Source organism: Dunckerocampus dactyliophorus, chromosome 7 (assembly GCF_027744805.1).
Source record: "Dunckerocampus dactyliophorus isolate RoL2022-P2 chromosome 7, RoL_Ddac_1.1, whole genome shotgun sequence".
NCBI classification, from domain to species: Eukaryota; Metazoa; Chordata; class Actinopteri; order Syngnathiformes; family Syngnathidae; genus Dunckerocampus; species Dunckerocampus dactyliophorus.
Genome location: NC_072825.1, coordinates 3,814,741 through 3,839,837, shown reverse-complemented (window position 1 = coordinate 3,839,837; position 25,097 = coordinate 3,814,741). Strand labels below are relative to the sequence as shown.

The 25,097-nt window shown below is 44.2% G+C and overlaps 1 protein-coding gene across 11 annotated transcripts in view; it reads right to left on the bottom strand.

The window, feature by feature from the left end:
* mef2d (myocyte enhancer factor 2d) overlaps positions 1–25,097 on the bottom strand; it is a 92,167-nt gene that overhangs the window by 34,347 nt on the left and 32,723 nt on the right. For 9 of the 11 annotated variants that reach the window (XM_054782844.1, XM_054782839.1, XM_054782845.1 and 6 more), the window contains exons 2-3: positions 14,439–14,781; positions 5,675–5,878 (exon numbers count right to left, since the gene is read on the bottom strand). In XM_054782844.1, coding sequence (XP_054638819.1) covers positions 5,675–5,878; positions 14,439–14,492 — 258 coding nt within the window. In that variant the 5' untranslated portion in view covers positions 14,493–14,781. Of the gene's footprint in view, positions 1–5,674; positions 5,879–8,346; positions 8,961–14,438; positions 14,782–18,447; positions 18,948–25,097 lie in introns of those variants that run through there. The other 2 variants (XM_054782841.1, XM_054782847.1) reach the window with 2 other exon arrangements.

The following is a 25,097-nucleotide window of genomic DNA, read 5'->3' as shown; positions in this document are numbered from 1 at the left end:
CAATTTGCATAATCGGCAAATATGTTTAGAAACAAAAATGAACTTTCTTTTTGTAATTTTTTTAAAATGCCACAAGCGAGACAGAGCCGCCTATGCTTTTAGATGGGGCAGCACCAAGGTAGCGCCAAATTTATTTGTGGCGGTCTGACTTTATTTGTCGTGGGCCGCCACAAATTAATGTATGGGAAGCACTGTCCACCATGTTCTTCTCATGCTCACTTATGTCGATGTCAACATACATGCTCGACCGCCTTTGTGGACATAAACCGCTAAAGTCGGCAAACGGGCTCCACTTACATCTTCCACCGTGCAAATGCTTATCTCACAGTCATTACGCTTAGGTGCAGATCCAGACAAAGGTGCAGATTCTGAACTTTATTTTCCCTTCAGGTCATTACAGTCCACTTGCACTGGGGCCAAGTGGTGCAGTGACCCACCATATCCAACAGAGCTGTGGTGGGGGGAAAATCTTTTGATATGCGGCACTTTAGCACCACCTACAGGACTGGAGTCGAATAAGTCTGCCCTGCACGTCATGATTATTCAAATAAACAAAACAGGCAAACATTTTTAGGACAGTTTGGCGAGGAGGAGTAGATTCTAGGAAGAGTATAGTACAATGGTACACTGATGGCAGCCTGCCGCGACCTTCCTTGAGCCGCTTACAGGAGAAAAAAAGAGCCATCCCCTCTTCTCCACCCATCTTCCTTTCTCCTTCCTGTCCTAGGCTATTCATCGGCGGCCTTTTAGCATTTTGCTCGCTCGTGTTCCCTCCACCGCCCCGCTCTCTTCCTTCTTTTGCCCTGATTGGGATCTGCAGCCGAGCGGATTAACACATTGTGGCAGCAGAGGCAGGCTGCCCGCCCACACACACGCACGCACGCACGCACGTACACATGCACAGTGTTTCAAGCAGCACGTGCATGTCAGAGAGAGGCTGTGTGTGCATATGTGCTGCCTCTCAGCCCTGCGCTGGAGTGAAGGAATGTCGAGCTGTGTGATGAATACTGACTTTGTACACACATACACGCACATACACACACACACACACACACACACACACACACACACACACACACACACACACACACACACACACACAAACCTAAGTGCTTCTAAGCATACAGTACAGTGAAATGGCCGCATGCGCGCACAGTGCGTGCACTCTGACCCACACTAAGCTGAGAGTGTGTGTGTGTGTGTGTGTGTGTGTGTGTGTGTGCCAGCCTGCGTGACTACATCCACACTTCATAATTTATAGTCAAAAGCACTCGCAGAGGCTCACGGAGGCAGAGCGGCAAACGAGCGCATTTGGTGACCGTCCAATTATCCTCTCGCTCGCGTCCTCGCGCGCTGCAGATTAAGCCAAATGTAAATTGGATAATTAAGTCATGCCGCCAGTTCAAGTCTCCGCCGTCCTGGAAGGGGCGAGCGGAGATTGGAGAGCGACACGGCGACCGTGCGAGGGGATCTGAAGGCCGCCATCACACATTGACGACTTAGAAGACAGGATATCAAAGTAAACAGTAATGATGGGATTCCAATGACAGCAGCTCTACATACTGTACGTTAAGTCCAGTCGAAACTCCGTCGCTTCATTTTGCTAAGCTGTATCAATGTTAAACTTCTCTTATAGGGTCTTAGCACTTCCTGTCAATGTTTCAACATATTGTGCAGAAAAGTGACGATGACAAACTCTCAGCATCAGGAAAAGCTACAGAATAAAAGCTGACAGAGCAGAACATCTAACCTTAACTCATCTAACTATAGGGCCCCTCATGCCCTATACATTTTTATTTGACTGAAAAAGTTCGGAAAAAAATTTTAATCAGCTTTATGTCACTCCTCAGTGTACATCACAAGAGGTCAGTTAAGAGAGGATCACCAACAATTAACACTGCCTGTGTCTTAATTAAGAGAAGTAGAAAAATCTCGACAGGAAGTTACGTGAAGTAAGAGGACTCAAAGCAGTGAGACTCCAGCGTCACCGTACACGTACTCGTGTAACCCGCCTGTTTCGCACTGCCCACACCGGGGCTTGAACACAGGACCTTCATAATGGGAGATGAGGGCGCTGACCACGCGACTAAAAGCCCGGACTGTCGGCCGCGTGTTCAGCTCAGCTCTTGAGGCAGAGGGAGTGAGGTTTACCAACGTACACTCGCACAGCCCACAGGCTGGCATCCGTTACACTCGCTTGTTCGCAAAGTTAACATTTTGTACTAGTAACACTGCGTCACTTCTTTTTACACCTGCACGACACTTCAAAATGTTAAAATGTGACTTAGAAACATAGTTAACATTTTACGCTATTAACACTGCTTCACTAAACATTTTATACTATTAACACGGACTCACTTTACATTTTATATTAACTTCACTTCTTTTAAAACTTGAATGTGTATTGACAGCTGAACATATAAGGTATTTATTTACATACGTGAGGTGGTTATACACACTTTTTACACTTGTACAACACTTTCACTTAACTTCAAATACTGCCTGTACACTAAAATAAAGGTTCATGGTCGCTACAGTTTGACCCTGAATTGCTGAAGAATTGCTTGAAATACAGTTGACCGACATCCCAGACTGGATAGTGTTCAGGTTTAGACATTCCAAACAGCAGGAAATTATTAGATATCAAAAAGCTGTCATGTGAGGTCTCTCCTCTGTGCGGCAACGGAGTTAAAACTGGGCGGATTAATGAACGAGGGCCAGACGACTAACACCCGCTTAACGAGGAGGTGAGTGACTGCCGCACATCTGGAGGGGACAAGCGAGGACAACCACCGGAGAAAGTTAGTGAATGCCTCGCAGCTGACAGAGAGGGCGGGTGAGAAGGTGTGTGTGTGTGTGTGGAGGGGTTGGGACAGCAGAATAGCATCCATTGGGGAGGGAGGCTCCCGTGTAAGGACGCACACAAACACACAAGTGCGAGGCACACCAGGCCTGAATATTGTATGAGACACTCTCTGGGGCAATACAGGAGCGTGCAAACCAGAGAGGGAGAGGTTGACTTGTGTACTCTCTCTCTCTCATGCACGCACGCACGCACGCACGCACACACACACACACACACACACACACACACACACGTGTGTGAACGCACAAATGAACACAAGCATAAAGAGGAAGAAAGAGACAGAGCGACACACTCGAAAACACAAACACATGTACGCACACAAACAGGACCAGTGGAGCTTGAGCTGATGTGGCCTGGAGCTGCCCAACGCCCTGCGACACACACACACACACACACACACACACACACACACACACACACACTCTTAAGAGCCATCTGCAGCTGGAGATACAGCCTACAGAAAGCTTTACTGCTGACACTCTCAGACAGACCGAAAGGGGAGGATGGGATGGGGAAAAATGGCCGTGCTCGAGTGAATCAGGAGCTTTAGAGTGAGGAGGACAGAGACATGCACCTAACATCCGCACTCAACATCTTACTGTATGCTTCCAACTTTGTGGGAACTCTTTGGGGAAGACCCCTTTCTGTTCCCAGTGCACAAAGCATGCTTGGAGGAGTTTGCTGTGGAAGAACTAGAAAAGGCCAAGACTCCGCATTTTCTTCACGTTTCACTTCCGGTAGCTGTCCCAGTACTTTTGTCCACACAGTGTATGTTCCCACAACAAAACCAACAGGACAACACAACCAACAGGACACCCAACCAGTTTCATCTTTGCTGGTGACCACAGGCGAGCAACAACAACAATCAAGTCATTCCAGTTCTAACAACAAAACCCCTTTTAAAAAAGGGGAAATTCCCTGTGATGTTACACCTTCAAGCGCCCTCAGATTGAACTACGACTTGTGAAGCCAAAGCAAACCAAAATCGAACTCCTCTCACGACTTACTGAATAAAACCTTGTAAAAAGGCCAAATAAAAAGTATTATTCCACCTAAAAGTTTGTGAACCAAGGTCAGCAGTCCACCAAGAGCTGCTGGATGTATAGAGTAGTATAGACTAAAAACTCCTCCATATGTCCTGTGGTAATTCACAAAAAATGTCATTTTCATGGTGTTGCTGTGTTGAAAACTTTAAGACGTTTCTTGTTCTGGTAGAATGAGAGCATCATCGAGATCCTGCTTCTAATCAATCCTCCAAATGAGGTCTACTGTATGCACGGCAGCTGAATCCCACCTAAGATTCATTAAAGGGCCATTATGCACCGCAGGGTCAGTGTGGCATGTGAATGTGCTCTATGTTTGCCTGACAAGTGAAGCTTTTCTTCCCCCACGGGACAAAGAAAAGCATTGCTAATAGAAGAAGATAAAAAGCAAACTAAAGGATTGACTTTACGCTCCAAACCTCTCGGCTGACCTCTCTGCTCAACCTAAACTTGATTAGTCAGCATCCTGATGCCTCATGTGGGGGAGTGGGTGTTTCTGGGTAAAACAAATATAAGACCCTCCAGGGTTTGATAATGGCTCACTTTGACCTCTTGATGAACAAGTGGTATTGCAAGACAATACACTTCTTCAATGTCCCTTTTTCTTTATTTTCTGTCATGCCCACCCCAAAGGACAGAAATTGTTTACCGCCTCTGGATTTGAAATACTATTGAGAACCTGTGATATTAACTTATTTATCTGTACAAACCACTGTATGAGTTGCTGGCACCAGCATTGTTCAAGCATGAATAAAGACACTCACAGACCTGCCAACATTGAAGACATTTTATGAGTATCGTCCTCCCTGCTTCTTACACCCCGCCCCCTATTTGAGAAACATTGCTCTAAAATAAGACAAAAATGATTCTGCTTCATGATGACTCATGGTTGGGACTATAATAATGCATTCACGACTGCTGGGAAATGGAGCATTCGAGGTCCAACCACAAAACCAGTCCTGACAACATTGAAGAATAAAATTTTTGTTTTTAAAAAGTGATACATATTTTTCTCATTACATTATGCCGTTTGCTCTATTTTATTTCTGCAATGAGCAGCAGGTAAAGAAAAAAGTTAAACCAGCTTCTTGTAAAGACCCATGATAAGTAAAGGTTTCGCAGACCTGCCAAAATGTAAAGAAAAAAGTTAAACCAGCTTCTTGTCGCCATCAAACATCAGTGTTCGCGGTGGTGGGCTGTCTGCCCTCTGAACGAGTGGTACACACACAGGAAATAATGTGCTACGAGCAGACCAATCACAGCCTTAATGATCAGCGTCCCTGCAGCTCGAGGATTTCTTTGGAGGTGAACGTTATGGCTACGCAGAAAGACTGAACAAAGAAACTGAAACCGGCAAAATGTAATAAAAGATGGAAGGCAGCGAGCATATTTAAGGGTCAAAATGCGTGCAGTGTGCGAAAAATGCATACATTTTGGCAGGTCTGCGAAACCTTTACTTATCATGGGTCTGAAATCTCCCACTTCCCTTCCCAGTTTTATGGAATGCATGAAATCACCATTAGAGGTGATTGACGAGCTGACATGAGACAGACCGTCAATGTGGGTGCTTAAAGCTAAGCTAAACGCTACAAGCCGACAACAATCCCACATGTCTCCCTACAAAATTCCAAAGCTTGTTTGTTAAAACTCACACCAACTACTAGTCTGAACCAGACTGGTCTAAACAAGAACTTTTAACAGTTCCAAAGATGAACAGGAACTTCCTTGCTGGTCAATCAAAGAGCATTCACTCTCAAGGCTTTACCTCGATGATGTCGGTGTTGGTCCGGCTCTCGTGGGGCTCATTGTACTCCGTGTACTTGAGGAGGACCTTGTCCATGTCGGTGCTGGCGTACTGGAAGAGCTTGTTGGAGTGGTTGAAGATGATGAGGGCGATCTCACAGTCACACAGGACGCTCAGCTCGTACGCCTTCTTCATCAGGCCGAACTTCCTCTTGGTGAACGTCACCTGGACGCAGAGAGGACATATTAAATATTAATAATAATATAATATAAAATATTAAGTATTTGATTGACAGGGAGGGTAGCAGAAGCTTTATTGCCACCAGCTCAGCTGAAGATTTAACGTTCATCCTCACAGGTCTTGTATACTCTGTTTAACAAAGTACAACTCAAACACTTTTAATAATCGTAATGTTGGTTCCATTCTAGAACATCTAGCACAGGGGGGTGGGGGGTGGGGTGGGGGTGATTTTGTAGGCAGCAGGCTTGAGGACAGCCTGGCCAAACATGCTCCTAGTCTGCCGTCACGTTCACTATCTTTGTCACTTTCACACTCTGCTATGCTCTTTTCCATGCTCGCACTCCTCAGCCACACGTCACAGCACTCTTGTCCTCTTACACAAACACACACACACACACACACACACACACACACACACACACACACATTCAAGAACGCTCTCACAACCTAACTGGGAGGGAGCGTGGGGTCAGTTGGTATCTGCTGGTTGGTTTAAAAAGTCCACTCCACTCCACCAACTGGTATTTACACATGAAGGCCGGATTGGTTTTGTTTGGATTAAAACACACAAACACAGCTAGAGGGAGATTAAGACAGACAACAGAGTACTGCTGGATGCAACACTTTCCGACACACTGTGTGGACAGAAGTATTGTGACAGCTACAGGCACTGAAAAGTGAACAAAATGTGGAGTCCTTGCAGCTTTAACAGCTTCCACTCTTCTGGGAAGGCTTTTGACAGGATTTTGGATTGTGTCCATTTGTGAGGTCAGAAGTCACTGACTGCCTTCAGGTCAGGGCTCTCAAGCTCTTCCAATTTCTGAAGGTCTCAGCGCAAAGTGTACACTAAGTGTGAGGTCCAAAATAAACGCTTTGATAGCAGGTTCGGTGTAAAAGGTGTCAAAAGTTGTTCAAGCCATTTTAACAGACTGGCTGTGTCTTAAATAGAATACTCCCGTCAGTACACTTCAATAAGTATACTGTGCACCGTCGTGGCCAAAAGCTTTGAGAATGACACAAGTGTTGGTTTTCACAAAGTATTCTGCGTTAGTGTTTTTAGATCTTTTTGTCAGATGTTACTACACTATGCTGTTCCCCGAGCTACTTAGTTACCACTTTTGGCTTTGGAAAATGCATCATTTGTCACCAAACGGTTCTTAGATGGTTGGGAAATGTTGGTTTGGGAGGTTGTTTTGGTACCATTCTTTATCCACGGCTGTGTTCTCAAAATTGTGAGTTGGCTCAGCACATGAATGATTTCAGGATGCGTTGCTGTTGGCATGACACAGGACTCACGGTAGCGCTCACCTTTTCTTCGCTGGACAAGCTTTTTTCTAGACGCCCCAAACAATCATAGCGTGGATTCATCAGCAAAAAGTAGTAGTAGTCAGTAGTCCAACACCTGTACCTAGAATACTAGTCTGTCCCTGATGTTATTCCTGGAAAGAAGTAGCATCTTTGTGACCTTCTTGACACCAGGCCATCTTCTACAAGTCTTCACCTCACTATGCATGCAGATGCACTCACACCTGCCTGCTACCATTCCTGAGCAAGTGCAGTGGTGGTGTCCCAATCTCGCAGCTAAACCAACCTTCTGAAACAATCCAGACGCTTGCTGGACTTTCTTGGGCGCCCTGAAGCCTTCTTCACAACAACTGAACCTCTCTCCTTGAAGTTCTTCATGATCTGATAACTGGTTGGTTTTGCAATCTTACTAGCAGCAATATCTTTGCCTGTGAAGCCCTTTTTGTGCTAAGCAGTAATGACTGCTCATGTTTCCTTGCAGGTAACCATTGTTAACTTGAGGAAAAACAAAGATTTCAATTTCCACCCTCCTTTTTAAAGCTTCCAGTGTATTATTCTCTCTCAGATCGGGATGTCATCTCCAGCCTTTGTCCTTGTCAACACTCTCGCCTATGTTAACCAGAGAATCACGAACATGATGTCAGCTGGTCCTTTTGTGGCAGCTCAAATACAGTATAAATGTTTTTTCAAGATGAAGTTAATTTTCATCACAAAGAGGGACTTTGCAATTAATTGCCATTCATTTTATCACTCTTGATAACATTCTGGAGTATATGCAAATTGCAATCATAAAAACTGAGGCAGCAGACTTTGTGAACATGAATACAGTATTTGAATCATTCTCAAAGCTTTCGGCCATGACTGTGCACTGTGTATTTAGTTCCTGAGTGTGACTTTTGACAGTGTGGTGCTGTCCCAAATCCACTACCATCGTCCACATAACGGAAATGACGATCACAATACAGCCGTCCTTCGTTTATCGCAGTTAATTGGTTTCTGGCCCAAACGCAAGAAGTGAATTCCCGCACAGTATGATTCAATATTAATAAACTGAATATTTTCGTAGAACATTGAAAACCAGTTTATGACTTTCTAAATACAGTTTTTAACATTATTACAAAGCACTGCACTTGAGCATGTTCTCTCACCTGACACTAAGCTGCAGACTTTCAGTCATCCACAAAAGTTTCATGGAAAGAAGTGGATTTCTTCTTGGCTGCTGAAAAGCTTTCCATGTTAATAAAATATTGGAAACATCGTTCAGCACCGTCACAGCTCAGCCTCCAAATAACCTCTCGAGAAAAGATTCAATAACATCCGAGTGTGCTCGTCCTCACCAAGAAGCAAATCAATTGGTCACTAAGTTGTATTATTATTATTCTTAGGAAGAGATGTGTTTTTAATTGTGTCTGTTAGCTGCTCTGCTTCAGGCTGCCACATTTGCATTTGCAAGGTACGGCTGAGTGAAGAGATTGAGGACAGGAGAAGAAGAAGATGGAGAGGAGCTGATAAGATAAAGGAATTGAGGGCGGAAGCTACATGTGAGGCCTTCCATGTTTCCTCCATCTCTGCACTCTGACATGTTGCAGCATCTGTCATCGCCCCCTTCTCACTCTTCTTCTTTTTTTTTCCCACTCTGCTTTCCCACATCCTCCTCCAACCCCCGACTGTCCTCCCCCCTTTTGCCCTCGCTCACTCATTGCTTCCTGCTGCCACAAATCAAATTATATCAGGGTCGTATCCACGGGCAACCGCTTCCCCTCCTCTCCGCCCCCTATTTCCCACCTCATCACACGGTGCTACCATCGCCTCACCCCTCCTTCCCCTCTAGCTCTCATCTTTATCTCCAGACCTATCTACATGTCTAACACACACACACACACACACACACACTAACATTGACACATTGACATATTCATTTCCTGAAGAGTCACCTTTACTTAGCCTCACCTGAACCTCATTTCGAAGTAGAATGATTTGCAAAGAAGCTCATCTTAACATAACGACAGCATAAACATCGCAAACATGACAAAAGGAGACACTGCACATAAACAATGAAAGATATATCATTAATATCAACATTTCAAACAAAAACTGTCCTAACAAATACGAGGGTCATTCCACAGTACTTACGTTGGTTCATAACATCCCATAATAATACCACCCACAAACACCAAACCCCTCTTTTTCCTTGGCTTTAAGAAAGCAGGGTGGCACCTCTCACTTTTCCATGATAAAAACAAGCTGGACTTTACGGAGGCTAAGAAGACTTTTGCAAGGTAACCAATGGCAACGGCACAAAGAGAGGACAAGAAGAGAAGGGGAGTGAGTGTTTTCTGTACGAGTGTCTTGGCAGGGTTCTGCTGGTTCTGCTGGCGTGGCAGATGGACGAGGAAACCACCACTGAGAGCCTCTACGTCCTTGTGCCGTTTCCTTTAGCCAACAGCTCAATAGCTAGCTCGCGGCCTCGCTCGCTCGTACAGGGCTGGAACAACAACAACAACAACACACTTGGCAACCATGGCAACCAGCATGGATGAAATGATAACTTAAATGGGCTGAGTTCTCCCTCTTTTTTAGAACTTCCTGCTAGCATGATTTTCCTGGGAAATGGGAATGTTTCACGTCTTTGTGTTCTGTTGGTGCTCTAGGCTTTCTTTTAAAGATAATCATCTCTACGTACCCGAAAAAGAGCAGCTCAATGGAAAAAATTAGCTTATTTTCCATAGAAGTGTTTGGACTTCTGCTGGGGAATTTAAAGTATGCAATAATCACTGGGAAAAAAAACATCATATGAAAATGTTCACATTGTATCAAATCTTATTCATATTTGGGTACAGGAAGCTAACAATTTCTGTCAACTTTTAACCAGTCTCCACAACATGCACTTTGTTGTAAACAATGATGAGTTTGTGTAAAAATACCATTTGGCCAAAGCATGTTTGTCGTTCCAACATGTCAATATTGGCTAAAATCTAAAACAGCCTGCTGCGCACGGTGAGTAATGGCTGAAAGGAGAAGAAAGGATACGAAGAAATGTGCTGTGCGAGATACTGTCACGCTTCCAGCTGGGCCCACACTCACAACGCGCTTTATTTTGTGGAGCTTATGGCAGCATCTCCCAAATCAACATGTGGGAGGGTGACGGGCTGCATGTTCTCCAAAACACATTTGATTTCCTTTCAGAGGCTTCGCTCTTCATTAGCTGAAGCAACACGCAGAAAAGTGTGTTCAAAATGATTTTAACCTCCTTGCACGCCCCTTTGGTTCTGCTGCGCAACAACACAGTTACTAATGAAAGAAGTGGGTCTTAACTGATCTGACAGAGTAACAGAATGGAAAAGACTGAGGCCCGGTCCGTGTTTTTTTTTTATACTTAGTAACTTAAGTAACTCCTTTGTCCTGTGCCGCCCTGTACGAGACCCTTTCTTATACATCACCTTTAGAAGAGACTTCCTTCTGGGACGATAGCCATGCAGACCTGTTTGATGCAGTATGCATGGTCTGACCACTGACCAGCTGACTTCCCACTCCATCAACCTCTGCAGCAATGCTGGCAGCACTCTTATCTCTATTTTACAAACACAGCCTCAGGATATGGCGAGTATGTGTCCATGACAATTTTTGTATAGCCTTGAAAATCTTTATGTAAAACAACAATTCTTTTTTTCACATCCTCAGAAAGTTCTTTGCCATCAGGTGCCATTTTGAACTTCCAGTGGCCAGTACGAAAGCGAGTGAGAGCAAAAGAGTGAGAGCACAAAAACACCAAACTGAACACATCTGCTCCATATTAACGAGTCACATGACACTGGGGAGAAAAAAATGGCTAAATGGGCCCAATTAGTACAGTTTAACATAAGGGTGTACTCACTGTTCACATGGCCAGAGATGTGGACTTGTGATAATCTCTTGTCTCTCATTGGTTTGGTTTTATCCACTTCGTGTGAGCAGTATGGGTGTGAGTGGTGGTGGTGGTGGTGGGCATTTCCCACCCTCCCTTATCCTTGCGGCGTCCCCTAGAGAATGCCGCCCTGGGAAATTGCCTATGTGCCCCAGAACTAACAAACGCCACTGCTTTTGTCATGCTCGAAAACCCTCCAATGTGGCTGAATTACAACAATTCTGCAAAGATGAGTGGACCAAAATTCCTCCACAGCGCTGTAAGAGACTCATTGCAAGTTATCACAAACGCTTGATTGCAGTTGTGGCTGCTAAGGGTGGCCCAACCAGTTTTTAGCTTTAGGGAGCAATCACTTCTTCACCTAGAGCCATGCAGGTTTGGATTTTTTTCCTCCCTTAATAATAAAAAGTGCCATTTAAAAACTGCATTTTGTGTTCAGTCATACATACATACATACATACATACATACATACATACATACACATACACACACACACACACACACACACACACACACACAAGAGGCTTGCTGGGGGACGGGCAGAGCGACAAGGAAGTGCCAGCCGTCACACCAACAACAGTGTAGCATGAGTCCTCCAGTACAATGGCAGCAATTGTTTGTGATAAGTAAGATAGGAAAAAAATCATCGTAATTGAGAAATTACATCACGTTAGTGTGTGTAGTTATTTTATTGTACTTATTTATGTCATTTTTTTATATATATTTATAAACATAAGGCTCGCTGGTTGACAGTAGAAGTGAGATCACATTTTAGTTGATTTTTTTACGATTTAGTTGTGAAGCCCTACTGCAAACTACTGAATCCACATCACCTCTGCTGGTTGCAGCCAAGTAGTGCCCTCCATTTTGATTATGTTGCTTCAGAACTCATTGGCTGTGCGTTAACCAATGAATCATAAAACAAAAAGTATTACCAGCAAATGCATCAAACTATCGACTGACTGTTGTATACCTGATACGAGTGCTGGCTCCATTAACCAGCCAAACCGACCCAAAAGTTCCTCCCCCCCTCTTCCGTGTCCAATTGTGTGCGGATGAATAACAAGCCATCGTACGCCGTGGACCTCCCGCAGGCGTCCTTTCCGCTCCTTTATGGAAATGCAACCTGCTAAGATTGATGAGGAAAGAAAAAAAAGGGAGGATAATTTCCCAAAGCCGGCGGCAACTCACACGAGCTCACACGTTTTTATTCAGGCCGCCACCTTGTCTCCCCCCCGCCAGGCCCCCATGTCTTGTTGTTGGCTGTCAGTGGGCTGCTGAAGGTGGCCATGTCAAATCCATTACTCAATGTACTCAATGGAGCGCAGCCCATTTAGCAGTTGACTCATTTTTAGATGGATCATTTAGCCTTTCATCCTGGCTGACAATGTTACTGATGTAACCATGACCCTCTTTTTGTTGTTAGGAGGAGAACAGGGGGCGGAATCAGAATTTCTTGCTCTTTTTCACCCCAGGATGGTCTATGGTGTCACATGAGCCTCATAAAAAACATGCTTTTTATGTTGTGTTGTTGTGAGAACAGCTAGCTGGGTGGAACACCAAAACAGCTCACAGGATTTTTTTGCAATAAAAAACTTCTTTATATACAATTCAACCAACCATCCATCCATCCATCTTCTTCCGCTTATCAGAAGTCGGGTCACGGGGGCAGCAGCCGAAGCCGGGAAGCTCAGACTTCCCTCTCCCCAGCGACTTCGTCCAGCTCCTCCTGGTGGATCCCGAGGCGTTCCCAGGCCAGTTGAGAGACATAGTCTCTGAAACGTGTCCTGGGTCTTCCCCGAGGCCTACTCCCGGTTGGACGTGCCCTGAACACCTCCCCTGTGAGGCGTCCGGGAGGCATCCTGACCAGATGCCCTAGCCACCTCATCTGGCTCCTCTCAATGCGGAGGAGCAGCGGTTCTACTCCAAGCTTCTCCCGGATGACAGTGCTTCTCACCTTTTCTTGAAGGGAGAGCCCAGCCACCCTACAGAGAAAACTCATTTTGGCCGCTTGAACCCGTGATCTTGTCTTTTCGGTCACTACCCAAAGCTCATGACCAAACAATCAACACATACCGATATATGATTCTTCTACTGTGATGCCGTTGAATGTGTTTCACAAATAAGCACCGTGCAAAATAATACAAATACTGCAATATGCAGTACAAGTTATAGAAAAAGTGCCAAAATGCTGCGTGGGAGTCCGAGTGATTCCTCCGGAGGTGTGATATTAGATTAGATGCCTCCTCCCTTGCACAACAAGCGGTTTACATCATGTTCCGCATGACATGTTAGGCTTTAGTTTTGGTTTTCTTTAGTTTCCACATTGTTTCCTGTTTTGTGCTCTTATTTTGTTTTTCTGTCTCCTGTTTGGCACAGCTTCGCTACGGGCACTGGAAAACTCATGCAACAGTACCTGTTTCGTACAAGTAGTTAGGGCTATTTAGGTGGAGCTGCATTATGCGCAAAGAGCAAAACTTAAGACTTGACAGTCATAATCTGGTATCTCATTTTGTATGCCAATATCTGAAGACATCCCCCCCGTTTACGTACTTTATCAGGATGGCCAAGTGTTCCCAAACAGGAGACTTTAACGACGCTCTGGCTTCTCCTTCTATCGTTGATGACTCCCTCTAGCCAAAGGCCAGACTGCACTGTATTTGCTTACCGAGTATACGAGTGATGGGAGAAACACTTCTCAATGTGTACTGCGTGGGAAATATGTACACTTCTGCACCACACCGAATGTTCGGAACCAAAAAATGAGATTACAAATACAGTACATGCACCGTTACACTCCTACTGCTCTCTAATACTGTGTTACTGCAGTATGTCATACAGGCAGTGATATTCTTTTTGCACTTAATCAAGAACAAACACACACACACACACACACACAATTTTCATACCACAACCTCCGTGCCAACAACCTTGGCAGTTGATGGAAAAATACTTGACGTTCAAATGTTTATTTAGACTGCCATCATCTCAAACAAACTGTCAGCTACAAGGACAAATAGCCACTAGCGGTACGTCTATTTCCTTTCAAATGTTATGGCCCCGTCTGCGGTTGGTTTTGATTTCTGTGGTGTGTCCCGTGTTTTCATTTTGTGTACAAAAGGTACAAAAAAACTCTGATCTGTTAGCTTGCTTTCAGTGTAAGTGAAGTGTTTTCAGGCAATTATTTCCTGACTGAATGCCGCCATGACAGATACAGTAACTGCTGACGTTAATAAGGCTCCTTTCTCCAAACAGCAACAGGCTGATGATACTATATGATTGATATTATGATACTGATATTGGCTTCTATGAATAGACAGTGTAGTGTCTCTAACCTGTCTGTTGCGTTCATCAGTGATCCTCTGAATCTGAATCTTTTTCCTCCCCATGGTTCTGTTGTTGCGGTGGGAGGTACGGGGTGGGCGTGCAAGGTGAGGGGTCACAGGTGAATGACGCTGTGTTTCTTTCAACTTCTGCTTGGCCTCTCTGCACACGTTAGGGAAGCTTTTTTAAGATGGCGGGCAGGCTGGTTGTCGCCCAGATGAGGTGTGGAAAGAAAAGAGGGCGACGGAGGGGAGGACGAAGGGGGCTTCAGATCATGGTCCACTCTTGCGGGGCAGGACATCCACGCTCGCGCTCAATTCAGCTGCCCTCCCCTTCACCTCAGCTGGCCAGCTCCTGGAAAACAACACAGAAGCATTCATCAGAATGAGAGCGATGCTTAAACAGCGAGGGGGGGGCGTTGTTTGTAGACTGTGACCCACTTTAGCTACTACAAACACTGTCTTTGCCTTGACCCCGCATAAACAACGAGAGGATAAATGATGCAGCGATGCATCTGAGGCACCATCAAATCAGCGGCACATCGAGCTGAAACAAGGCAGGCAGGCGGGGGGATGCACGAGGGGGGTCGTGTTGCTACATGTAGAGCAGGAGGCCCTCAGCGGCCCGCAAGCACGGAGGCTGTGCTGTGTCAGCTTCATTAGAGGCATCACCGCCACATCACTGATCTGCTGGTCGCCCACGGCAACCGGCTGCCCGGTCGGGGCCGCCTGGCACGCTGACTGCGACCCGCCGTCGAGTTGACAGCAGCCGTGTAGTCTTTTGGGTGCTTGTGTTTAGATTTTCACTAAATGTCAGTGTTTTCCATTTTCAAATTCAAATTTTATGTCAACAAAAGCGGTCGACCATGTGTATTGACGCTGACTTGAGCATTTTTTAGCAATAAGAACATGGTGGATAGTGTCTCCCATATATTCATTTTATGTGGCAGCCCGCCACAAATAGATTTGGCACTTGCTCATAAACACATTAAAACGCACCTGGTCTGCAAGAGAATAAGACGACATGGCTGGAAGGATGGGTGTTGCCAACTTAGCGACTCCGTCACTATATTTAGCAAGTAATCAGAAAGAGTATCTAGAGGGGCTTGATACTCTTTTTCAAAAAAGTGAAGAGACTTTTGGCGACTCTGATATAATCGCTCTTGCAGCTCTCATCTTGCAGCGCATCTAAAAGCACTCACAGGCGGCTCCGTACTGTTATGGATATAGAAAAAAAAATGACAGAAGAAAGTCCATTTCCAGTTCTAAACCTATTGCTTTTGCTTTTCATGTTTTGAACTCACGTTTTGCCAACGCTTCGTGGCCAACAGCTATGGGTGTCACAAGATCTCGCAAGATTAAAATGTGACAAGACTTCTCATTCAGAAGAAAAAAAAAAACTGTCTTGTGGGCAGTAGGCCTGGGACAATAACAAATAAATCACACAATAAATTCAAATTAACTTGATAACTTTGCCGGCCTCAGTATACAGTCATGGAAAAAAATGATTAGAGCACCCTTGTTTCGTCAGTTTATTGATCAATTTTAATGCCTGGTACAACTAAAGGTACATTTGTTTGGACAAATATAATGATGATAACAAATATAGCTCATAAGAGTTTAATTTAAGAGCTGATATCTAGCAACTTCCATGGTTTTCTTGATAATAACCAAAATCACTTAAGTTCTTACATGAATAGCTATAGCACTGTACTGCCAAAATATTGAACTCTTACGAGCTATTTTTGTTGTCAGTGTTAGATTTGTCCAAACAAATGTACCTTTAGTTGTACCAGGCATTAAAATGAACAAGAAACTGAAGAAACAAGGGTGGTCTAATCATTTTTTCCATGAATGTATTGCCATGTGCAAGTGTGCCTGTTTTCCCTGTCTCCCGCCTCCAAACAGGCAGGAAGAAGGTTCACTCTGTGCATTGGTTTCAGCATTTTGGCGCATGTGTTCCATAGAACAACGGCATGAACGGAATGAGCCTTTTTGTTAGTCATAAGGTCTCTTTGCCTCAGTGGGTGGAGGCGGGGCCAGTAGCATACACACAGAGTGCAAAATGTAGCCTTGTGAGGAGCAATGCAAAGCAATGTAGTAAAAATTACATTTGTAGATTGCAATAGATTGTCATATATTCCTTAATATTGTTTCCATTGTACTTTTCTTAAAAGTAATGTTAAAATCTCGTACCGTTCTCATAGACCCAATCTCGTGCATTGTCTCGTGTCACCCCTACCAACTACACACATCTATACAACCCCCCTGCCCCCAGCACAACCCACCACTGCCACAAATAGGCTGTAGTCCTGCGGGAAACACTGAATGTCTTTTCGCTAAATGCTTAAACACTTTTAATAATAAAACGCTTGTTGTTTGTTAGCGACGTCTGGATCGACAGCAGCAGATCATGTGATCATACTTCTGCCACCACACTAGGAAACAATTTCCTCTTCCTATCACACATATTTTAGGTCCGGGACATCAAACATGAAATATGTGCCGTCCAAACATGGACACTCACTTCTTTCAGTGTAGTCAGGGTGATGTTTGTAGTCGAGTAAACATTTCCAACCTCAACCAGAGGGAGAATGTCTGCAGTGTTCGTGCAAATTCCTGCAAACTCATGAATGAATGAGAAGGCGGTGCTAGGCAAGGCGATAACTGTTTTAGGCTACGTTCCTACTATTTGTGGTTGTGAATTAAAAATAACCCTCCCTCTCGATAGAGTATATATATATATATATATATATATATATATATATATATATGCGTATATATTTAGGCACGCAGACTGTGTGTACACATGACAGCGGGGTGAGGCGAGTGGCAGCGCCAGAGCATCTGGAAGCGCAGACGCCACACCAGCTCTCCGACATTGTTTGCATTCCCTCCCTACCTGCTCACATCCATTGTGAGGAAACAAGGAAGTCATGCTAATCTGTCATGAGACTTCCTGTTTGTGCAGCCGCCAGCGCTCCAGCACATAAAGAGCGGAAGCAATGGGCTTAGCTTCGGCAATGAGTTGTCTATGAATTATGCACTACAAGAGTGTCATAATTGTTTAGTAAAAAAAAAAAGTCTAGATGGAGAACCGGAGGCTAGAACATCTCCAGCAGGATGTTGAAACAGTTGGCAACGTCTTTATGAGATTCTGCTCCTCGTATTCTGGAAAAAAAAATCCTCCTCTTCAAATTATCTCCTCCCTTTTTTCTGGCACAGATTTAATAAGAGAGTTCATAGGAGGATAATGAAGTCTACCTGGATCAAATCATTAGTGTGCTCCTGGAGAAAAAAAAAAAACGAGTAGGAGTTCCTTATGTGTTGCACATTCTTTCAGTCGTCTTCAAATGGTGACATGTTTAAAGCAAATGATGACAAGTTGAATGTGTGTTGGTGTGTGTGCGTGTTTGTGAGCGCTCCTTGTAGTCAATATTCCCTCTAATTTTTGAAGCATCTGAGCATACACTTGAACAACCTGAGCATTCTGTGGACCTCTGTGAGCGCCGTCAGACGTGCACAGTTGTAGCATCACACCTGTCCAAAACCTGAGAACTTGAGGTAGTCAAGGTGAGGTAGCATCAGACAAAACAAGCCATGGAACTATCTCATTAAATGAATGATCTGAATCTTGTAGGAAACACCTAGTCTATAGTTTCATTTTCCATTTATTTACTTTAACCATTTATTTTGTTAATTATATAGACTTTTATTTCCTGTTTTGCAGCTGCCTGGAATTTCTGGAAATGTACAGTACTTGAAAGTGATGCCACATTTGCTGTATATGTTTACTTTTGTCAAAAAAAAAAAAAAATCTCAACCGAAAAAAAGCCCCACTTCCCAGTCCCTTCGGCATCACTCGGGCAAACTCGGCATAACACTTCCTGTGTTCAGTAAGTCCGGCCATGAAAATAAACGCAGTACTACATTAAGTTAAGCCACACATTCAGTCCACACTATTCACTCAGAAAACTGACTCAGAGCAGCCCTTTCTCATTCAAAAAAGAAACAATCTCACCCAGATTCAATTCTTGTTCTTCTGTTCCGACATACTCCAACAGCCTGTTCACCTTAAGACTTTTTTTTAACTTTAGCTTGGTGAGTGGGTGTGGCACTGCAGGTTTGTTTCACCATAACACAAGGTTAGCAAGCAGCATTGAGCTCCCTTAACTCCGCTGCACCAGTAGCTATTCACTAACCTGCAAAGCAGCGGCACGTACCACGTAACGCGCTGTTCATGAATTGATTGGCTGGATCTAGATTTCATCATTGGCTGGACATTGTTTGTCATTGTTTTGTTATCACGTGTCGCCTGTCACTGGTACAGAATAAATGATGTGTTTATGTTATTTACAGTTCAGGCTGGATTTTATTTTGTTGCGCTGCAATGATTTGCTGTGCGCTGAGAACACAAGACCAGTGCGCGACTGCGCACAGTTTAAGGGGAACGTTGCTTATAGTAGACGCAGCCTTTGTTAGCCACCGGCCAAGCGCGGCTTTCGGTCCAGCTCCACTCAAGTTCAAAGGCGGAGCACGGAGGGATTCATCTTGGGGCGCTGGGCTGACGGCACATGAAACGGCTGCTTTATCTGCCGGAGGTGATCAAGTGGCGACCTTTTACCCTTCATGCGGCTCGCTTCCCATGTCTGATGTCAGGCGGAATGCCGGCTCTCACGCGGGAAAGACTAGGGCCTGGAGTGTGTCTGCCGCTGAGCCTCACCGGGGCTCTGGACATTGAAAAGATAAACGCTGATAATTAGCAATCTGCAGCGGACCCAGATAAGAACCCTGGGGAACGCCCACCTAAATGAAAAGGCTTCATCTCAGGAGAGGCCTGCTCAACTTGGACATTTTGAAACAAACGATTCAGGGACATAAAAGCAGACATGGCGCTCCCGAGGAAATGAAGAATATCTGAGGTTCATCTACGTTTCAGCAAAACTGAACGGTCCCTGCAGACAAATCAGACAGCTCCATGTTGATGTAGCATCAGTCACCCAAATTCCTCTGATTCCTGCTTCTTCAGTGTACACTTTTCTTGGACAAGTTACATTCTCACATTTGTCTTGTGGACTTATGAGACACAATTTGGACTGTCACCTCTCTCCTGACACAAATGATAACAGCATCAGACCAGGATGCATCAAAACAAACCTTTATTAAATTAGATTTTGAAATGCCATGAAGGGGAAAAAAAACACCACGAGTGAGTGTGTCCAGTAAGCTTGTGAGGGGGCGCGTTAGGTCATTTGCCTGGAAGCAGCCTGCCACATAGATTAGTGCGTAAAGGAGCAGTTAGAGAATGTTGCATCACATCACTATCCGACATCTGTTGCTGTTTCAAAGCTTCAATCTCCCCTCGCAACCATGTAGGAGGAGAAGCTGTGAGGGTCAGAGTGTGATTTTAACATTTATCCAGGCGAGAAACACCGGGACCTTCTCGCACAGCACCTTGATGGTAAGCATTTTGCCACATCACCTTCCGGACAACAGCCTGCTGGCTGTGCCGGCACAGCGGCGAAGCAGCTCGCTCAAGGGCACCCAGATTTGACCAGCCGGTCAAGGTTTGTGAACTGGTGACCTTCCGGCTGAAGACCTGCCTCCGGCCTTCATGTTCCATGCTGGTGTTCTTCCCATGAGCGCAATGTGTCACTGTCTGTAGGGAGTGGATGCTGTAGGTGCCAGTGACTGAAGCACGACGTGCCGGAATCAAACCGCAAAAATCACACCAGGAAACCTTTTGGCTGGACTGGACTTGTGTGCTTGGTGCTGCACAACAGCTGACAGTTTAAGGAAACTACTTCAATTTTGCAGGATGGAATTATAAGCAAAATGAACACAGCATCCTGGACCAAAATGAGTATAAACTATCTGTACTTCAGGAACAGTCCACTTACGTACAAGCCACAGTGTTTCCCCAACATTATATTAGTGGGGGCACTAATTTGACTCTGGGGGACTAGTTTGGAGATTTTCTAGTGCTTTCTATGATGAAATTTTGTGAAATGTTATTGCAAAGGAGCGTTTTATGCATGTGTATGTAAACGCACCCCCAAAGCTGTCAACCTAGGCGAAACACTAATATATTTCCTATGCCACAAAGCTACAATGATGTCCTGGCGTGTTAAATACTTATTTAGTTGTGTGGTGCTTTGGTGATGCTATCACTTTCTTCACTTTCTACCCCACCCACTGCATAGCGCCTCCGCGCCAACCACAAACTGGACCAACCCGCTTCATTCAGGAAGAATTGAACAGATTTCGCCGTGACCTTCAAGCAAATGACATCCGTGATAAAAACAGGTGGAGCACAGTTACGTCACAGTTAGATCACAAAACTTTTGTTAGGCGATTAAGCTATGAGGTCGTGGCGCTAAATATAGACAGCTTCCTCCTTTGCAACTTTGATTAAATATCTGGATCAAAATCGCACCAAGACAGAGAAACTAATTTTGACACAGAACTTACGTTGGACTTATTTGATTGTGTACATTTAGGGGTCAGATGAAACTTTCTGTATGAAGATTAGGGATGCACCGTATTTTCTTTCAAGCCGATATTAATACTGACAACTTCTTGCTTCTCAAGACCAATATCGTTACAAATAACCGGTAACTTATTTATAGTCGTCCCTCGTTTGTCTTGGTTAATTGGTTCCAGACTGGACCATGATAAGTTAATTTCCGCGACGTAGGATTCAATGTTAATAAATTGAATATCTGCATAGTTATGGCATAGAAAACCTAAATATGTTTTTTAAGATTATTAGAACCCTCTAGACCTGACATAACACCCATATAGACCTTTACATTATCCAATGCAGTAGATATAGTCAGAGAAGATAACATATTGTACATAAACAGGATAACATAAACTCACACGTTAGCAGTTTCTTGTTTTTTTTCTGGACAGCTTACTTCCCACGGTGGCTATTGTCTCATCAATGTATTGTAACGGCAGCTTTAAATGGCTTTACACTCATATTACCCAGTATAATAGACATAATACGAGTAAATAAGCAATTTAGGATGTAAATAAAACTTCTGTTCATGTGTGTCACAGTAGTGTTCCCCAGCGAACCTTAATGGTGGGCGAACAGATGTGTGGACGCCAGGAAGTGACGTCAGAGGTTCATGAGTTGAGTTTTAGCTTGTCGTGGGTTATGGCCCCAAAATTATTGTTGTTATTATGCCTGTTGTGAGATAATTTAAACATTTCCTGGTGATCACGCCTGGCCCTTGTCTCACTGAACACCGAGGGGCACATGTAGAATGCAGTACTACATTCACAATTACAATGCTTCTTCTTTTTTAGTTCATTTAGCTATTTTTATGCTTGAAAATGCTTAATTTGTGTCAAGAATAAATACAATTTGCTTAGATATGCATTTTTTGTAATAATAGGCTGTATTCTATAAAAAACAAAAAACAATCATTTATTAATTAATTATTTTCTGGGAAAAAAAACAAAAGAGGGAGGGCGAGATGTTTTGCTGTTTTTTTTAAATTAGATTTAACTGTAGTTTGTGCACACCTGACGACTCAAACAAAGTTGGATTTGAAAAACTGTACCTAACAAAACAATTTTTAGGGATTTTTGGGGGTTTACTAGCCAACAAAATCTGGTATCTTCAACAATTGTAAAGAGCTGGTCACCCAGCGCCATCATTGCCATGATGAAATCACAGATCGCATTGGCCTTCGGGTCGTCTCTGGCAAACTGTTAGCTTTTTTTTGTTTTTTTAAATGCAGCGGCAATAGGAACAATAGTTGTAGTGCTGAGCGGTGTTGGCGTTTCAGGTAGCTGATAAGCTTTGATATGTTGAAGGTCGACGTTTTTTTCCCCTCATGGTGGAATGTTTGCAGAGCATTTGGCGCATTCGGCGAAATGTCTTCCTCTGAAACAGTGAAAAGTCCCACACGGTTCACGAAACAGTACGGCAACCTTGCCTCATTGGAGCGTTTCTTTGTTTTTTTTATTGGATTTATCTGTATGATATTATAATTCCTCAAATCAGCCCAATAATTATCGGCCCAATAATGATCCTTTATGAAGATGTTGCGGATGGGCTTAAAAGTACAGTGGAACCTTGTTTTTTGTCATTGATCTGTTCCAAAAGGTCTGACAAAAACCAAAATGTACAAAAACTAAGCAGTTTTTTCCATAAGAAATCATGTAAATCCCATTATTCCGTTTCAGACACACAAATATGAACAAAAACACATTTATAGAGAATAATTATAGTTTAACATGCAGAAAACAATGCGTAACACATACAGTATAAATGACAAATGAAATGGATACATGAATATTTAACATCACTTTTACCTGTATTAAAGACTCTTGTTGGTGAACACGGTAATGAGTGGCTCCCTTTCTGTAATGTGCCTCCCTTAAACTGTTCCCCCCCACAGCCTGTCTGAACTGTCTGAACCCTTACATTACAATCACATTGTTACAGCCACTAACTTCATACTTTTCTGTTTCTTGAATTCAATAGTGTTTCTCACCTTCTTTATCAATGTTCTGGCAATTACAACTTTCTTTGGCATCGCGGTGGGCTATTTTGCAGCTGTAATAAAAAAAAAAGCACACTGATACTCACGCACAGTGCTTATTAGGAGGAAGAAAGGTGGCAGATACGGAGTTGTTCATCATTCTGTGTGCGTTCTATTAACAAACAAAAGCACACACTCACACATACTGTCTGTCTATAGTGTCCTGACTCTAGAAGAACAACTATCTATGTCTGAGTCAGCAACGCGCAGATGCTTTGTTTGGGCACTTGATTCCACAGACTGATATGCGGGCAAACTGAGTAGTTTGTTAAGAATACTGTTTGGCCATACGATAACCGAGACAGCGTATGAAAACCAACACATTTTTGGCAATCATTTGTGTCGAAAACCGAATCCTATGAAACCCGGGGCATGCAAAAACAGAGGTTCCACTGTACCTTAAAACAAACGAGGTCCAAAGAGAAGCGAAAAGACTTGAAGGATATTTTCAGAGCAGGGTATCTGCCCCTGCTGCAGGCCATCACAATGACTGATGTGCCTTTGAGCAGATCAATATCTCCCCAATATTCACTTGGTGACAAATGATGTTGTCAGATGCTGCGAACAACCTGTGAAGTCCAATCAGCAGCACAACATAAAGCTTCTCGAAGCAGGGAGATGGTATAAAACAGTGATTCTCAACTGGTGGGGAGCCCTTTTTGGCAAAAAAAAAACAAAAAAAAAAAGTGTAATAACCCGATGTCCGTGAACGCACCTCACTTGCTACTCCACCACAAGGTGCGTGCTACGTTTATGGGCTACTTGGTCAAGCTTCAGTGGGAGGGGAAGGTCATTGAGTGTGAGCCGACACACAGCGAGATATCTACTGGACAAGACTGCGGCATAAAGTGAAAGCTCAAGTTGTGTTGCCTGAGGAAATTCCACCTGCAATGAAGACTGCCAGGTACAGTGTGACGTTACTGTTGAATGCCCAATTCGATCTACTGGCCCAGGCAGAGGGGGGGTCTTGCTTCATTTTTAACTTCCTGTTTGACGTCTCATCCTGGTGCATGTACAAATGCTCTGATTGAGCTAACCACATAGAACATGTTCTGAAAACATTTACACACTTTTTTCAAATATTTTTCAAATTTGTGGATAAAAACGTATTGTTGCTGATTGGATCATGAAACTTGTTTTGTTCTGGCACATGGTGTTATTTTCCACTATCTCAAATTCAAGCTGCACTTCAATGTCTTTTCATTAAAGGGACTTCCTGCAACTGCCTCAAAATTACTCTGCCAACACTTAGCAAAGGCTCCTCTTGCGTATGTGTGTTACCTGGGGCACAACTTACATGCTCGCAGCAGTGAGAGGACTGGTACAAAAGACGAGATAGTCCAAAACATGAAGTCAGTTATTTTAATGCTAAATAGTTAATAATAAACAACAGAGAGTGGGCACCTGCATGATGAGCTGCTTTCATCAAGAAAGTCTTAATTGCAAACCAGGAAAGTAAGCAGATTGCTGATGGGATGACAGACTGAGTGTCTAACTGGGCCGCTGACTGGCCTCCTTTGACCCAGCAGGGCTCGGTTTGCAACCTTGAGGGTGTTCTGCCAGCACCAGCTGCAGGGTATTTACAGCTTGTTGCCTCACGTCCCCCCAGCAACCAGGAGACACAGCGAAGCAACACACCGACGCTGCAGTGGGTCGGCAGCCATCCTTGCTGTGTCAACAAAAGGCCCGAGCTGATTTAGCGTGAGGGAGCATCTGCAGGTGGAGGGGAGGAGGGAGGCCAACAAACTGTGCAGAAGGGGGGAGCTGCTGGCCTCATATCTGAAGCCTGGTTTGTGCATCCAGGCTGCCAACCCTGGCAGAGGAATATGATCCACCCCCTTCCCCCAGTCCACTTAACCAATCATGGATGAGTCTTTGGAGAGGTGGGGGTGTCGATGCGGTGCAAAGGAAGTACTTCTGAGGTGGAGGTGATTTGGGGGATGGGATGAGCTGTGTAGCTAGCACATGATGGCAATCCTGCGCCCACTCACTCAACACGAGGCGCCCTCGCCGCCGCACACCCGATGCAACGCCTCTGGCACAAACAGAGCAAAAACACGAAATCACTCTGTCTTTTGTTCCACAACAGCATAACAATGTTGGCCTGGTC